Source organism: Lissotriton vulgaris, chromosome 2_1, assembly GCF_964263255.1.
Source record: "Lissotriton vulgaris chromosome 2_1, aLisVul1.2, whole genome shotgun sequence".
NCBI lineage: Eukaryota > Metazoa > Chordata > Amphibia > Caudata > Salamandridae > Lissotriton > Lissotriton vulgaris.
The window spans coordinates 766,784,631-766,801,196 of record NC_141687.1 but is presented as its reverse complement, the minus strand read 5'-3'; the positions used below and the strand labels follow the sequence as shown (position 1 = coordinate 766,801,196).

At 49.1% G+C, this 16,566-nt stretch overlaps 1 protein-coding gene across 7 annotated transcripts in view; it reads right to left on the bottom strand.

Moving 5' to 3' along the window:
* UBR3 (ubiquitin protein ligase E3 component n-recognin 3) overlaps positions 1 to 16,566 on the bottom strand; it is a 2,118,328-nt gene that overhangs the window by 798,051 nt on the left and 1,303,711 nt on the right. For all 7 annotated transcript variants that reach the window (XM_086956098.1, XM_086956102.1, XM_086956099.1 and 4 more), the window contains one exon: positions 12,270 to 12,358. In XM_086956098.1, coding sequence (XP_086812224.1) covers positions 12,270 to 12,358 — 89 coding nt within the window. The remainder of the gene's footprint in view (positions 1 to 12,269; positions 12,359 to 16,566) is intronic.

Below are 16,566 nucleotides of genomic sequence, written 5' to 3'. Positions count from 1 at the left end.
CTTTGTTCTTCTTGGGGACCAGAAAGTAGTGGGAATAACAACCACGTCCTACTTCTGGCCCAGGAGCGTGCTCCATAACTTCCTGTTAGATAAGTGCGAAGTGATCCCCCGACATGCGGTGGAACTGAGGTGGCATGGCTGGGGGGAGGGGGGGTGGTGGGCAGACTCAAAGGGGAGGGAGTAGCCCTTCAGGACAATTTGCAGCACCCACCTGTCTGAAGTGACAACAGAACGCCAGTGGGGGAGGTGACGTTGAATCCTGCCACCCACCGGAGTGAGGTGCAACCCAAAGCTCAGACTAGGAAGGCTTTGAGGTGGATGCTGCGAGAGCGGAGGTGGACTGACTAGCACGCTGGGCCCCTGTGGCGCCACGGCGGTCTCCACGCCTGCGGCCGTGCTGATTTTGCGAGGTCCAGCCCACACCTGCTGGTATACTTAGCGGCATCCTTTCCCTCTGCAACAGCTTGGGACAGGACAGCCAGAACCTCTTCCGGGCACTGGGGCAGTGTCTGCACCACTAGGTCCCCGCAGCGTGAGAGTAGCGGCCCAAAAGGCATGCAGTGTTGACTGACAGCAGCCCCAGGCTGACAGAGGAAAATAACCTTTTGCCAAATTGCTACAGCTTTTTGGATTCCTTATCCAGGGGGCGGTAGGGAACGCACTTTAGGAGGTGGAGGCCTGAATGACCAGGCTCTCCGGAGTCGGATGATTAGTTAAAAAAAAGGCAGGGTTACCTGGCGCTGGGCAATGACGCCAGGCCACGTTTTTATCCACAGGAAACCCTGTGACAGGTCTAGACCAGGTGCCCATCAAAACGTCCGTCAAGGCCTCAATGAACAGATGCAGAGGTTCCATAGAACTTGCCGCCGGCTGAAGCACTTTAGTAAGGAGGTTTATCTTATGAGTGACAGTAGGCAGATCGAGGTCAAGGGCCTCGGCTGCTCAACGGAGCACCACAGAATACGTGGCACCTTCCTCCATGACAACGTGAGGAGACATTAAACCCGGCTCAGAAGAGACTTCCAGGCCACCTGCATTCTCCGATTCCTCCGTCCACTCATGTTCGGACTCGCACTGCCGTGCAAGAGGGTCCTACGACCCCTCCCAATCATCCCCCTCCTCCACAGCCCGAGGCACAGGCGGCAGCGGTGGGGGAGGCACAGGGGTAAACAAATGCTCCAGCGGCGTCGGGAACGGCGCTGGCCAGCACAATCTGGCTCCATGTCCCAATTCGGGTCCCAAGCCGGGGCAAAAATGCCTAGAAATTCAGGCAAGGGCGGAGCTGGAACGAACTGGGCCAGAGCCGCAGCGGGCGCCGGGGCCAGAGCCACCGGAAGAGGACCCTGTGGCGCTGGGGCCGGAGCCACCGGTGGAAGACCTTGCGGCACCAGTGGCGAGCAAGGGCCCTCCATAGGGATCGCGGGGCCCGAAGGCACATCGGTGGGAGCCCAAGGCCTGAAAAGGCAGTCTATGGCTGCAAGAAGCTCTTGCACCTGGCCCGGAGTCGCAGATGGACCCAGATAAGGTGGGTAGGCAGCAGGACTTCCAGTATCCATCGGAGCCGCAGGGGAAGGACCCCCGGCCCCCTCGTCCGCATCCGAAGATCGACGGGAGAAGTCAGAGCGCGAACACGCTTCTTCGACTTCTTGTGAAGTCTCTTACCCGACTCAGAGGGCAAAGACTTCGACCGCGAAGAACGATAAAATGGCTCCGTGGACGGTCCCTTGAGCGACCCCAGGACCTCGAACAGCGCGGAGATGACTGCCTGGCCTCCAGCAGCTTTCGGGACCGCTCCCGCAAAGCCTTCACAGCCATGGCCAGACAGTCTGTACATGACAGAGTCATAGTCATGCTCCAGACAGTAGAGACCAATGCCATGGGGGTTGGCCACCGACATTGTACGGCAACAGGCCTCACAGGATTTAAAAACCCAGGCATCCCTACTTGGCACCAGGATTGAAAGACTCAAAAGGAGGAGAGACAAAAAGTTAGTCAAAAGTGACTAGGGTACGTGCTCTAACCGGATCTGGGCTTGCTGTTGCGGAAAAAGAAAGAACTGACTTCAGCGCGCATGGGTGGCGCCTAAGTAGTCTCCGTGACGTCATCTCGGTGCTTACGACGCCAGCGAAGGACGCCGAGTCGCACAATGCTACCTACCGCCGCGCAAGGGTACTGCTGACTAAAAACTTTCCGGATCCAGTCTGACGCCTGGGGATATTCTAAGGTAAGGAATATATCACCATTGTGTCTCTTTCAGATATTGAATACGTTTTCCAGGCTCTTTTTTTAAGACATGCACAGACAATACACAGATTGTAAAGAGGTGAGACGGCAATCATCTGTCTGCCAAAGCCAAATTCGAGAACCATATGTCAACGCTTGGCAGACTGAATGCATAAAACATCACATAAATTCAGATAAGATTGAGGTTCTTAGTATGGGAAACCCAGAGGCATGGTCAAGCAGCTTGTAGTCACTAGATATGGGTGCTCCACGTGAACCTGTAGCTACAATTCCAAATGTACTTTTCTTATGTAATCACTCTCTTAGGCTATATCTCCACATACACGAGATAAACAAGATCTCTGCTACTTGTTTTTCATGCATACTAGGATCTAAATAACTGTTCTCTCGATGCCAGCTGTAGAGCCTGTGAGGTGAGCATAAGATACCACCCACATTTAAGCGGCCTTGAGCTCCAGAACCGTCTGGGATTATCATGTTGCGGTATTTGGAGGTGAAGGAAAATTCTAAAACACTTTCTGATGGGAGAAATCTTTTTTGCCCAAAAGAAAAGCCTAACCAATCCCACTATCTACCAATAGTAGGATAAAAACAAATGCCCCTGACAGATTACTTTGACCAGCAGAACAACATTCCAAGCTCAAGCAGAAGACAGTATTAACTGCAGAAAAGACAGGAAAGCTATCACTTCCACCATCTCTTGGTAAAAACCCTCAGAACCAAGCACTGAACAAAAGGGATTACCTTGTATTGCAAGTCTACTTCCCCAGCCACAAAGTGAAAGAACTTAATGTGCTGCTGCAAAGAACAAGTTACTTCTCTTCAGTAATGCTTTTTCTAGTGGATACAGTATTTACATGAGGATCCCTCCATTTTTCAATGTCCCAATGCGCCAGCATTCCACCAAAATGTCTCAACAGCTCTCCCACGTCAACAAGGACATCACAATGCCCACGGCTCAATGTGATGTCAATGCAGCCATAAGTGGCCCTTGGCACCTTGCTAATGCCACACCCATTTTTTTCATACCTTCGAGGCGAATGGATGAAACCAACAACACAAATGCAATCTCACATTATAAACTTTAGATCAAAGATATATATATGTACACAATATACAAATAGACTTCTTTTAGGTACATGCAGACAAACTATGGGGAAGAGAGTGGGTCCATTAGGAATCCACCAATAGATTCTGTATCCACCAGAAAAAGCGTTACCAGTTGTAAGTGACTGGTTCTTCTAAAGGATACATGTATGTGTGGATTCCTCACCTTTTGAACAGAATCCCCAAGCAGTTCAACACTTGGAGAAGGGTGCCTGCCTGCCTATACCAAAACATGTTTTAAAAAAAGAGCGAGCAAAGTGACGTCTCCTCCTCACTTTGGATTCCAAGAAATAGTGTTTCGCAAAAATGTGGATTGGGGCCCAAGTTGCCGTTTTACAGATGTTAACTACAGGAACACCTCTAGCTAAAGCAGAAGTAGATGGTGGTGGTTCTTAGTAAGCCATGGCATAGCAGATCTTAATGCAAAGAAGGATTCATCTGGATGTACAAGTTACTTGCCTTCGGTAACAATGTATCTGGTTGAGGCGATTCTAGCCGCAGATTCCTTCATGTAGAATATCCCCAGGCGTGAGACTGGATCAAGAAACTTTTTTGCCACAGCACCCCTGCGCACCGGGGGCGGGACAACATCACGCGGCTCCGCCTGGGCGTCATCCACGCACATGACGTCACATTAGACCTGCCCCAGCGTGCCTTTGTCAGTTTACTTCGGAGAACTTTTCCGCACCACAATGCAGAACCACTAGACAAAAAACTGTGGAAGCATGGGAACAGTGTGCGAAAAGCATAACATTTGGAAATAAACGGTGACTAACAACACCACCCACAGTAGTGTCACACCAAGGAACCCAAGGCAGGGAAAAATAATAAGAAGAAGAGCAGAGCCCTGCGCAAAAACCCTGCCAGCACATAGACAGCCTCCCACACCTGTGCCCCGGAGTCAAGGAACATGCGTAAGTCATGGTACACGTGGGAAACCCACCACCCCCATCCAGAGCAAGAAATGGGACCAGTCCCGAGACAGACAGGGACAACAAACCTCCAGACCACCCCAACATTGAGGGCAACCACCCACCAGGGACAAGGGCAAAACATGGCCAGATGACCTTTATTCAGGGGATAGCAATGCGGGCCTCTCGTGATGGCGGAGTCAACAGCAGCGGCAGGGAGGGAAAAGCAGTCTGTAAAAGAGGACTGGAGGCAGAGAGGTGGAGGGGTGGAGGGGTGGAGGGAAAGGCACGCCGGGTCACGCGGCACTGGGAAGTGCCGGTGCAGAAGATGTTGAGGCACCAGGTCCCCCTCAAGCAGGACGCCTCAAAGCCCCCGTCAAGGAAGAAAGGAGGGAACCTTCAAAGGGAAGTAAGATTTCCATCCCACCAGAGCCCTGTTGGATGACCTCCAACAGACGGTCTGCTGGGAAGTGAGCCAACGGGTCACCCATACGCATAATGCCCAAAGCCGTGGACACAGCATGAGCGAAGAAAGCACCCGCCTCCGTAGGGCCCCGCGGTGGGGAAAGGAGCTCCTCCGTTGGTGACGGCTGCAAACTAAGGCGGCCGTCCCCGAGGTCAAGCGGAATGAGCAAGGGCCAGACCTGAAAGTCAGAAGGAGCCGAAGAATGAGGGACCTGCCGCTCTTACGACGAACACCTCTGCCTCAGGAAGGGCGGGGAGCCGCCCTTCAACGCCGGTGAAAAAGACATCACACGTGGACCAGTCTCTGGGGAGGACAACACCAAAATACAGCCTGCCTCCGGAGAAGGAGCATCTGATGACGAGTCCGTGGTACAACCCTTGCGCTGAGCCATAGAGTCCGCAGCATGAGGCAGGTTGTCAGCACCATCCGGCGTCGTCGGACAAGGTTCCTCCAAGTCACCCCGCATCGGAGACCAGAGCGAAGCTAGAGTCGAACCGGCCCCGGAGCGGTGCCGACCCGACTCCAGGCGAGATAGCCACCTGCGCGGGGGAACACGACAGGCCTTGAGAGTTGCATGAAGCCCTCCGCCAGCAGTGGCCCAGAATGAGGCGTAGATCTCTCGGCTACCCATGAGGTGGTGCCAGGGACGATTCAACCTCCGACTAGCCCTCCGTCGAGGCAGCCGCCTGTGGGGAGGGACGAGGGGGGCCCGTCGAGGGGTCCGCACCAGACTATGACCCGGAGCGGGCCGAGGAGGGTGCACCGACCCCTGTGCCTCTGCACGGACCAGCTACTGCCGGCGCCGTAGCGGCGTCACCTTGGCCTTAGACAGGACCACCTTGTCAAAGGACCGAGAGGGGCTCGGGGATCCGACCCGAGCCCCAGCGACCTCCCGCAACACCACAGGGACTCCCGCAGGAGTTTGAGGCGAGGCAGAGACACCGTGGCCTGAAGGAGGTGCAGAAGTGGAGCCGCACCCCAACAGCACCACATCCTCCAAGCCTGGATCCGAACCAGCGGCAGCCGGGGCAGGAGCCACTGGCGGCGCCACGGAGGGCCCTGTGCGAAGCAAAGGGTCCGCCGACACCACAGGAGGGGAAGGAGGAAGAGATGGCAGCGAGGCCTGCAAAGCCGCCGTGTATGTCTCCATTTGTGCTTTCGACGCCCCAACACCGGGAAAGGGTGGATAGGACGACACGTGGGGCTGCATCACCTGTGGAGAGTTTACGCCCCCAGCAGACCAGAAACCACCCCCCGGGGACAAACTGTGACACTTACCCACCAAAGAACGACACTCATGTGACATCGGAGAAGGGCAAGGACTAAAACTATGGCTGTACCTGAAGCCGTTCGCCGAAGCAGACCGAGGGGAGGACATCGACCTGGAGAGACGCGCCGCGACAAAGTTTCATGCGGCGCGCCCACCGTGACTTCGGCTTCAACTGTTGACAGGCCTCACAGTCAGTGGCGTTGTGATCCTCCCCCAAACACCACATACAAATGAGGTGCGGGTCCGTTGCCGACATAAGACGCCCACAAAATGTACAAGTTTTGAAGCCCGAAGGCATTCGCACACTGTTCCACCAAAAGAAATGGAGAACAAAGGGGCCCAACACAGGCCCGTAGCAAAGACCGGATCCGGGTTGCACGAAGAAAAGGAAAAAACTGACTTAGGTGTGCTGGGGCGGGTCTTATATGACCTAGCTGACATTGATGGAGCAAGGATTCGCACGTTACGCGACTTGCTTGTACTCATGAACCTCGAATAAACTTTAACATCATAACAAACACGTTTGTCTTATTAATATTGCACTTTTACACTACACGCGGGTGTCCCAGTGATGCTTGCTTATGTGTTTACTAATCCTAACTACGCTTACATCTAAGATGGTCGCTGCTATGCGGGATTCTAGTCTGCGCATGCGTCGGTCATACCCATGTGATGTGACGCACTCGCAGTTCTGGAGGGAACTTTTCGCTCATGCGCAGTACAGCTAAATATGGCCGCTTTGTTCTAACATGCTCTTCGCTTGCACTGCTGCTTCAGCACAGCCGTTTCGTTCTGCTTAACTCCTTTTTTTTTTTTTTTTTTTTTTTTTTTTTTTTTAAAGAAAAGTATTTTATTTGATTTATATACAAAGGGTGGATTTCCCAGTACAATCTTTATCCAGTTGTTCAAGCAAGTTTAACAGAGTCATCAACAAAGAACACCCAGGAATGTAAACGCAGGAGACACGTCTGTCTGCAGCTCCCCGAAGAGTGTTGGGAGCACCTCCTGGGGCTGTAGTTCTGACTCATTCTTGGCAACGTGTATTTATAAAAAGAGCAGCAAAAAGTACAAAATAGAAGCAGAAAAACAAAACCCAATCACTCACTCAGAATTTCCAGTCACCTAAGCTATCGTTTAAAGTCTTCCCCAACCGACTGCCAGTTGTAGAGTTGTCCTCTCCATGCCACATGGGACCTTCGTGGACGAGCAGTGGCACGAGTAGCAGCAAAGTTCTACTTTCAGAGATCACTGTTGCATAGAGGATAGTGAGTGTGTGAAGGAGGAGGCTTTGTGTGTCCCCCCCCCCCACACAGGAGGAATGAGCTAACCAGGGAGGAGCCAGCGGTGTCCTGACACTGAAGGAATGAGGACTGAACCATTAGTGGAGGGGGAGGGGGTGCCCTGCACTGAAAGCATGAAACCTTGGAAGGAAGAGAGCCGGCTTTAGCTGTCCCACACAGGAGGAATGAACTATCTGGGAGGCGGGGGCAGCGGGTGTCCCTGCACTGAAGGAATGAATCATCATAAGGAGTGGTGGAGGCACTGACTGTTTCATACAAGAGGACTGAACCATTCGTGGAGGGGGAGTGGGTGCCCTGCACTGAAAGCATGAAACCTTGGAAGGAAGAGAGCCGGCTTTAGCTGTCCCACACAGGAGGAATGAACTATCTGGGGGGCGGGGGGCAGCGGGTGTCCCTGCACTGAAGAAATGAATCATAGTAAGGAGTGGTGGAGGCACTGACTGTTTCATACATTAGTGGAGGGGGAGTAGGTGCCCTGCACTGAAAGCATGAACCTTTGAAGGAAAAGAGCCAGCTTTGGCTTTTCCGCACAGGAGGAATGAACTATTAGCAGAGCCGGCTGCGACTGTTCCAACAGAAAAGCAGCGGTAGGGGCTGGCACTGCAGGAATGGACCACTAGGGACGAAGGCAGCTGCTCTCACTGCACAGAAATGATACATGTGACAGGGGTGAGAGCAGAGCCTGCCCTTGTGGAGCATGACTGACTGATAGTTAAAAGGCAGGAGCTTTACCCACACTGAAGGGAAAGAAGAAATGAGCTTCTCGGTGAGAGGCCAGCCCTGGAGCAGGAGTCGCACCATGCAGGCCACATGTTGGCTCCTGAGCCACTGCAGCATTTCATCCTTCCCTGGTCGCCTCTCATAGCTACAGCGAAGAGCCCAGCCGTGCACACAGACCTCCCCTGAGCCCAGCCGTGCACACAGACCTCCCCTGAGCCCAGCCGTGCACACAGACCTCCCCTGAGCCCAGCCGTGCACACAGACCTCCCCTGAGCCCAGCCGTGCACACAGACCACCCCTGAGCCCAGCCGTGTACACAGACCACCCCTGAGCCCAGCCGTGTACACAGACCACCCCTGAGCCCAGCCGTGCACGCAGACCACCCCTGAGCCCAGCCGTGCACGCAGACCACCCGTGAGCCCAGCCGTGCTCGCAGACCACCCCTGAGCCCAGCCGTGCTCGCAGACCACCCCTGAGCCCAGCCGTGCTCGCAGACCACCCCTGAGCCCAGCCGTGCTCACAGACCACCCCTGAGCCCAGCCGTGCTCACAGACCACCCCTGAGCCCAGCCGTGCTCACAGACCACCCCTGAGCCCAGCCGTGCTCACAGACCACCCCTGAGCCCAGCCTTGCACACAGACCACCCCTGAGCCCAGCCTTGCACACAGACCACCCATTCACCTCTTGTAATGGCTGCTTAACTCCTAATGCTATAGATATTATAAAGTAAGGGGTGTAGTACAGCCAATCATGGTATACAGTGTATTCATTTTTTCTGTGTTTCTAAATTGTTTTCGCTTACTTTTCATGTATCGATCTTTGGGGGCCTGAGAGCGGTGCGCCACTCCATCTTTGAAGCCTGTGTGGTACTAATCACGTGATGAAAGAAACGAGAACCTTGCAGTAGTGGAACCCAGCCAGCTGGCAGCCAAAGCCAAGATGCTCCTGGGAATCGACCTGTTACCGAGCAAGACAAGCTAACTTGTACCTAATTTTGATACAATTGTATTAACTTATGAATACTCTATTGTTTGCTGAATTTCTATGCCATGGGAACTGGAATGTAAGGGGTGGGTTCGAAAACTGAATAATTTGTATGGGAAAATTCTAATTATAGGTGGTGTCATGACCTAACCGCCTCTCTTGTCCAATCCGAAGTTGGGGATCCTTTCACTTGCAACATTGGTGGGTGGTACACTGACCGGAAAACAGTATAACTGGCCTAGGTTTAGCTAGAGAAATTGTCCGACTTGTCCGAATAGCATAAATGTACATGGTATTGGTGTTTTTTCTGCTTAAATCTTACAACTAGCTCCTGATCAATTGTGATCTTAGGTACCTGTTCTCAAGGATGGTAAGTCAGGTACACGGAAATAAATAGAAAGGAAACTCGAATTACTGATGGTGGTGTGTAGGTTACCTGATTTATGAAATACAGTGATAAACACGTTATGGGCCCAGGAGTGTATATTTGGTAAAATAAGAGTCGGGTAACCTGCGCGCGCTATCAACATCACGTGCGCGGATGACGCCTGGGCAGAGTCGTGTGATGTCGTCCCGCCACCGGTGGGCAGGGATGCTGTGGCAAAAAAGTTTCTGGATCCAGACTCACGCCTGGGGATATTCTATATGAAGGAATCTGCGTCTAGTAGTCTCTATCAGATAATATTCTTTTATGCACAGTTTTTTTGAAAATCTGGCAAATCGATTGAGACCATCCAGTCTTTCTTCTCCAGCGCAAGATTCAGCATTTTGAACTTTTCCTGCTTGAGGAACCAGTTCAAAATCCTGAGGTCTAGGATCGGATGTAAACGACCATCCTTTTTGGGAATCAGGAAGTACTGGAAAAAGCATCCCTGACCCCCTCCTACTCTGAAACGAACTCTACTGCACCCTCTAGAAGTAGGGATTGGACCTCATGTTGAAGGAGCTGAAGATGGTCTTCAGAACAAAAACCTTGTTGGGGAGGAAAGGGTGGGGTAAATTCTTAGAAGGGTAGAACATACCCATTTTCTACAATATTTAAAACGCATTGATCCGATTTTAAGGATCTCCATTGTGGTAGAAATTGGGACACCCATCCTCCCACTAACAAAGCATGCACAAAGATGGCAAAACTAGGGCTGCTTTTCTGTGGTATTGGCTGGGAAGGAAGAGGAGGAGCAGTTGGTTAGCAGCTCCTCATTGTCTACCTCTGCCCTGCCCTCTATAAATCCTATAGAAGGTATCGGACAGCTGCAGTTGTTGTGGTCTCTGAAAGGAGAAGTTCCTGCCAAATTCACAGAACCTTTGAAACCGGTTGTAATCTCTGGGCTGCAATTAAAGGCCCAAAGACATTGCCGTAGCCTTACTATTCTTGAACCTCTTAAAGGTAGAACTGGCTTTGACGTCAAACAGTCTGGACTCATCAAAAGGCAAATCCAGACCAACTCAGCCATGCGTGCCTCCTTGTAGCAACTGATAGACTGAATCAGCAGGGTCCAGACTCGATTGAATGACTTGTCGAGCAGCAGCCAGGCCATCATTCAGCAGCTCAGAAAGGTGACCTTGAACATCCGTAGGTCATGAATGTACCGTCCCAATAATCAAGTTACATTGGTTGACTGCAATGCCATGCTACAAGAAGAAAACATATTTTCATCAACTGTTCCATCTTTTTTGACTCCTTACCTGCTGGGGACGTCAGAAAATACCCAGAAGTTAACTTCGATGAACAGGAAGCTTGTACCACCAAACTCTCAGCTGAAGGATGAGTGGGAAAAAAACAGATCTCCTGGAGCAGCTTTTTATCTCCTCACAATTGATCTTGACACTGCAGAGGATGGCATGCATTTCTGCCAAATTTCTTAAATTGGCTCAGTCTATGCCTCATTTTAAGGTACTAAAGACTCTGATGTAAAAGAAGTAGAATGCAGCACTTCTATTAGCAAATTAGACTTGAGTTCAGTCGATGGAAGAGGAGATTCCAACATGTTAGCCACTTTCCTAATCACTGAATGGTATGATGTAATCATTCCGGGGAAGTGTCCAACTCCTACCCACTGATAAACTTTCAAATTCTGGATCCATGACTATTTCTCCCTCTTCCAGTTTTTTCATCCAAATGAATAGTGTTCCTCTCCAAGAAATCTCGGACCTTCACTTCGAGATCTATGTCTCAACATCAACAAAGGCACCTGTTTAGTGGATTCAGCCAACCTCAGAGACAGTGTAACAAGTGCCGGTGACTCCTGCTGAACTTCCATCGGGGCCCGGTGAGATAGGAATACTTAGGCTTTTTCTACGATGACTTTAGGAATGGGGTGACTCAACTCTCAGACAAGACAAGCTATCAACATCCCCTTTTATCCTTTCTTGCCTTGGACATGAAGATTTTTGCTTCTCTCTCCTTCAACCATTTGGGGTTAATCTGTTAACATGATGAACAATAGTTGACGTTGTGGTCCGAACTTCGTCACCAAAGACCGTCTTCATGAGGGACCATGATTAACATTTGACCCTCATATTCTCAGCACACCTTGAAACCAGATTTCCTTGGTGGAGACATTGTTCCTGAAACAATGTTGCAATTTCCAGAAAAAATGTTGAAAGACTCCTAACTTGTGAAAAAAATGCTACATGTAGAAGGTATGTAAAAAAGGGAATTGACGTCACCACGTGTCTTATGACTCCATTGGCATCATGCTGAGCCATGGGCATTGTGATGTCCTCGCCGATGTGGGAAAGCTGTCAAGAAACGTTTCCATAGAATGCTGGCACATTGGGGTATTCAGAAGGTAAGGAATCCACAGGTAGATGTATCCATTTAAACTAAGATATGGAAACAAATGTCCCTCCTGTCAAAGTTAGACACCTAATCTCCCTTTTTGAATACTAACCAAATTAAGGCTACGATGAATAAGGTGAAAGACTGATGGAAAGATGGAGCAGAAAATGTTTCAGAGGTTCGGTTTCTGTTGTCCACCAACTACCACAAAGCATAAGTAACAACATCTGTGTTGACCTCAGGAAAGTGCATTTGTGCAATTATTCTCAATGCTCAGAGGTTCTGAATTTCCATCAAAGGCTCTAGGCAAACAGGGTGGGAAGTGGCAAGAGACGTCCTGAAACGAATGTTACAGATTATTAAAGGCAGTGACAATCAGTTCTAAACTTTTTACAACCAAAGTGATTTACAGTGGTTGCAATTTTCCATTGGAATGTTTGCCTTCAACGACTAAAATAAGTATTAAATTATTAGCAAAACCTACCAACATCCATCGCAGTTTCCATGAAGCTCTTTTGCCTCGAAGCAAATTCAGCAAGAAGCTTTTGTTGCCTCTCTCTTGCCTTTTGTCGCCTTTATAAGAAAAATAAACCATTGGAAAAAACAAAATTAGCAGAAGTCAAACCAGTTACCCCACAAAAGCATTTAGAATATATTTTATGTTGCATTATCTAAATTGTTATCATATGAACATGTTTCTGTCCATTTACTGCTATGCAGGACAAATATTCCGATTAAAAATAAAACCCTGAGCAACGGGAGGGGGGGGGGGAGTGGAGGGGGGGGAGGTGGTTGTTGTGTTTATGTCCTTTGTTCTACCACAGTGATAAAGAAAATGTGTACATCAAACGCCAATAGAAATGATTCGCAATGTCTATTACGGCAGATGTTTCCTGGTTTAAGTGACTTTTGACACAATAAAAATGTGTTTTAAGAAAAACAAATGAAACCTTGAGGGTGTATTAAACTACTTTTCACTTTCCGTCTTCTATTTTATTTTGTATCCCTAATGTTTGCATCTATAATGTATATTAGGACTATGGATACAAACCGCTTCACACGTCTATAGACCTCGTGCTACAATATACAACTCCTTTCCAATAAAATCAATTCAAACTAGCAAACACTTTGTTTATTTTAGTGGCAACTGACAAAGTACAGCAAGCTGGCAATCAACCACGTAGGCCCTAAAATGCTGGAAGAAAGGCAATTTAAACATCATAAGGGGTCAACATGTCTTTGTCACAATCAAAATTAGACTATCACTGAGGTACCAAGCCTGAAGGTTAAGGGGTGAAGTATTACATGAGACCTTAATTGTATGGTCATTTCGGATCTGGATTGATTCTAACCTTAACAAGGCACAGTATACCATAAAATAGGTCCAAGTGAGTACCATTCTCATGTCCCAGGCTGAGTTGGGAAGGTGGACTGTAAAAGACCGAATTGCTCTAAAAATATCTGTAAAACTTTAAATACATAAATTAAAATAAAAAAATTAAAGATTTCAGTATAATTTCTGAGCCACAGATTAAGCACTGGCCAACATAAAAGTGCAGACAACCCCAAAGGCGGGTGGCTACAACTCTCAGGCTTAATGGCCTAAACTGCTCTTCTTTTGATTTGAAACAACTTTAATGACTGTCAGCGGCCATACCTCAGGAGAACGGAATGAGATTCTAAAGAAACCGGGGCAGAATACTAAAGCTTAAAAACGGAGCAACGGTTATTATCTTGTTTTTAGAAAGACTTGTGTCTTATTTCAGGTAGTTGGAAGTGAGCGTAGCTTTGTTTGAAGCCTGCACTTTCACTGCAATAAACTGCCGTGCTGTTGTGATCTCGACTCTCTACATTTTTCTCAATCTCGGTTATATGACGTCTAAAACAGGCTGGACAGTAAATAGAGATCCTGAACAGGAGGACATAAAACAAACTCTGACAGATTCACCGCAGCTGGATAATTTTCGGTAATGGCCCAAGGGGGAAGGGCACTGTGGATGAAAAATATTGCAAGCGACTGAGCAGCACTCCTCGAGAACCTAACTTGGGTTTCTATGGAAACAGTGTATCAAACTGGTAATGCCACCAAGGCCTCTGAATGCAACTTGAGAAAACAAGAAATGGGTCATCATGAGTGTTTACAGCCATTTCAATCTTCATTACCAAAGCGCAAGGCTTGAAATAAAAAAAATAAATTGAACCCCAAATGGTACATGCAGCAGCGGCACTAGATTAGAATCCTAAATCCAGAGGAAATGCTTTCCTAGGTACTGCAACACGTGGCTTCTGAGAAAAAGACCGAGCAAACCTCGAGATAAACTATTCACAGATCAGCCAACATGTTTTATTCAAGAGGTCAAAATGTGAGTGGTTAAGTATCTTCTGTTTCAAGGATGGAGCCCTGTATGAGACCTTTTGTATCAATGCAATAGGCTAATATTAGACATGACTGCATCAGGCTAATTAATATTAGACACGATTGCATTAGGCTAATATTACACAATGAAGTTGATTTTAAAATCCCGGCAGCTGTATAACATCGGTTTAAACCAAGAACGTCGATTCCGAGTAGCTAGAGTTAGGAGCTCTGTCGCTGGTTTGCCTTAGGGTTCCTGGCCTTGGTTTTACTATCCCCGATCTCACAAGTCACGAGCAACAAGAAGCAAGCAGCACGCAAACAAAATGAGACATGTTTATTCCTGGTAGTTTCCGCTCTTTGTCAGTCCTCTAGCCCAGGAATACTCTCAAACCTTTTCCTACCTTTTCCTACTGGTCAAGAACTTTTGTAGGGGGGGGGGGGGGATTCCGAATAAGGTGAGTGTAGGGGCAGCGAAGCTTATACATCCAGTAGCTGAACTGCACAGTGTGAAACAAGAAAACAGGCCCGGACTGGCCGTTGCGGGCACCGGGCAATCCCCCGGTGGGTCGCATGGGAGGGGGCCGGTTTTGGGCCCCTGGGGGCCCTGTTACAAAATCGGCCGAAACCCGCCCTGGCAAAGAGCGCGGTCACACCCCTGGGCTGGTTTTGGTTCCCAGGCCGGTCCTGCAAGAAAACCTGGGATTAATTGCGGCTTTCTCACTTTACCAAATTGTGTGACCCTAGACAATTGTTTTATTTCAGTTTCCTCCTTTTCTTCACTATGACTTATAAAAGGATGTTGAAATATAGGACTACAGGACGTGCATTGTTCAAATCCTTCTCCTGTGTTTTATTTAATAAACTATAATGTTGTACATGTATAACAGGAACCCAGCCCAAAGAGTGCACTTAACTGACTTGCACCCCCGTTCACTATTGACATAGTTGTTGGAATATTTGTAAATTCATGTTTGAAAACAACTATCACACCAAAAAAATATGTCTCAATGGACTAATGTGATGTACTAAGGTGAAAGTGTTCTACATGTTAATGAAATACACTTTTAGAATTTTGAAGAGAACTCATCATATTTTTACACTTTTTCAACATTTATATGGCCCCTCTGGAGAGTGTGGTACTGCCTCTGGGTATCAAGATCATCAGCTACGCTGATGATACTCAGTTGGTGGTAGGCCTTTCCCAGTCGCCTTACCAACCCGACCGGCTGCACACGTGTTTGGATAAGATCTTCACGTGGATGTGTAGCTCAGCTCTCAAGCTTAACGGCTCCAAAACGGAACTGATGCTGCTGGGGAATTCCCCTCCCTCCTTATCACCTAGCAGTTGGCCCAGCTGCCTGGGACCCTTACCCACCCCCAAGCAGGAGATCAAGAGCCTGGGGGTGTGGCTCGAGCAGGACCTTTCCTTTAAAACACACGCAAAAAAGACCGCAGGCGTGTGTTTCGGCCTGCTCCGATCAGCCCGGAAAATTTTACCTCTCCTTCCAGTGGCCGCTAGGAGGTTACTCATTCAGGGGCTTATCATCTTGCGGCTGGACTTCAGCAACGCGTTGTTTCTGGGTGCTCCAGAATCCACCTGAACAAACTGCAGCAAGTGCAGAACGCGGCCGCCAGGCTCCTGACGGGCCTTCCTAGGCGTCAGTCCGCTCGCCCCGCGCTGATGGCGCTACATTGGCTCCCTGTCAGAGAGAGGGTGAAATTCAAGGCACTTTGTATGGCCCACAAAATTCTGCAGGGGAAAGGCCCTCCTATCCTAGGGGATATGGTTCAGCCTTACAAGGCCTCCCGCTCTCTCCGTTCTGACCATCAACACCTGTTGCAGGTTATGAGGGTGAGGAAGGCAAGAACCGGTGGCAGAAGATTCTCCATAAACGTGGCCACCCTGTGGAACTCTCTCCCTCTGCACTTGCGCTCGGAAACAAGTTTTCTACGCTTCCGCAAACTTTTAAAAACGTATCTGTTCCCTGTCTAATTCCTGTGCCTAGTGTGGTAGCGTTTCTTTCTGGATGAGCGCGGGGATGCCCAAGGGTAACCAGGCGCTATATAAAATTCGTTAATAATAATAATAATAATAATAATAATTTTAAAGGTGTTTCTAAAGGTAAGCAGTGTAAGATGAACAAGTTACTTACCTTCGGTAACGCTATTTGTGGTGGATACAGTATCTGCCTGTGGATTCCTAACCTTGTGAGTATCCCCTGCGCCAGCAGCATTCGGAATTTTTTTTGCAGCTCTCCACGCCGACGAGGACATCACAGAAGCATGGCTCCGCTCGCGACCCCGCTGACGTCACTGTAGCCGTAAGAAAGCCTCGTCGGCATGATGACGTCAGTTTCATCCTTTTTTTTCCGTGCCTTCAAGGCACACGGACGGACTGACACAAATATATAGTGTATACACA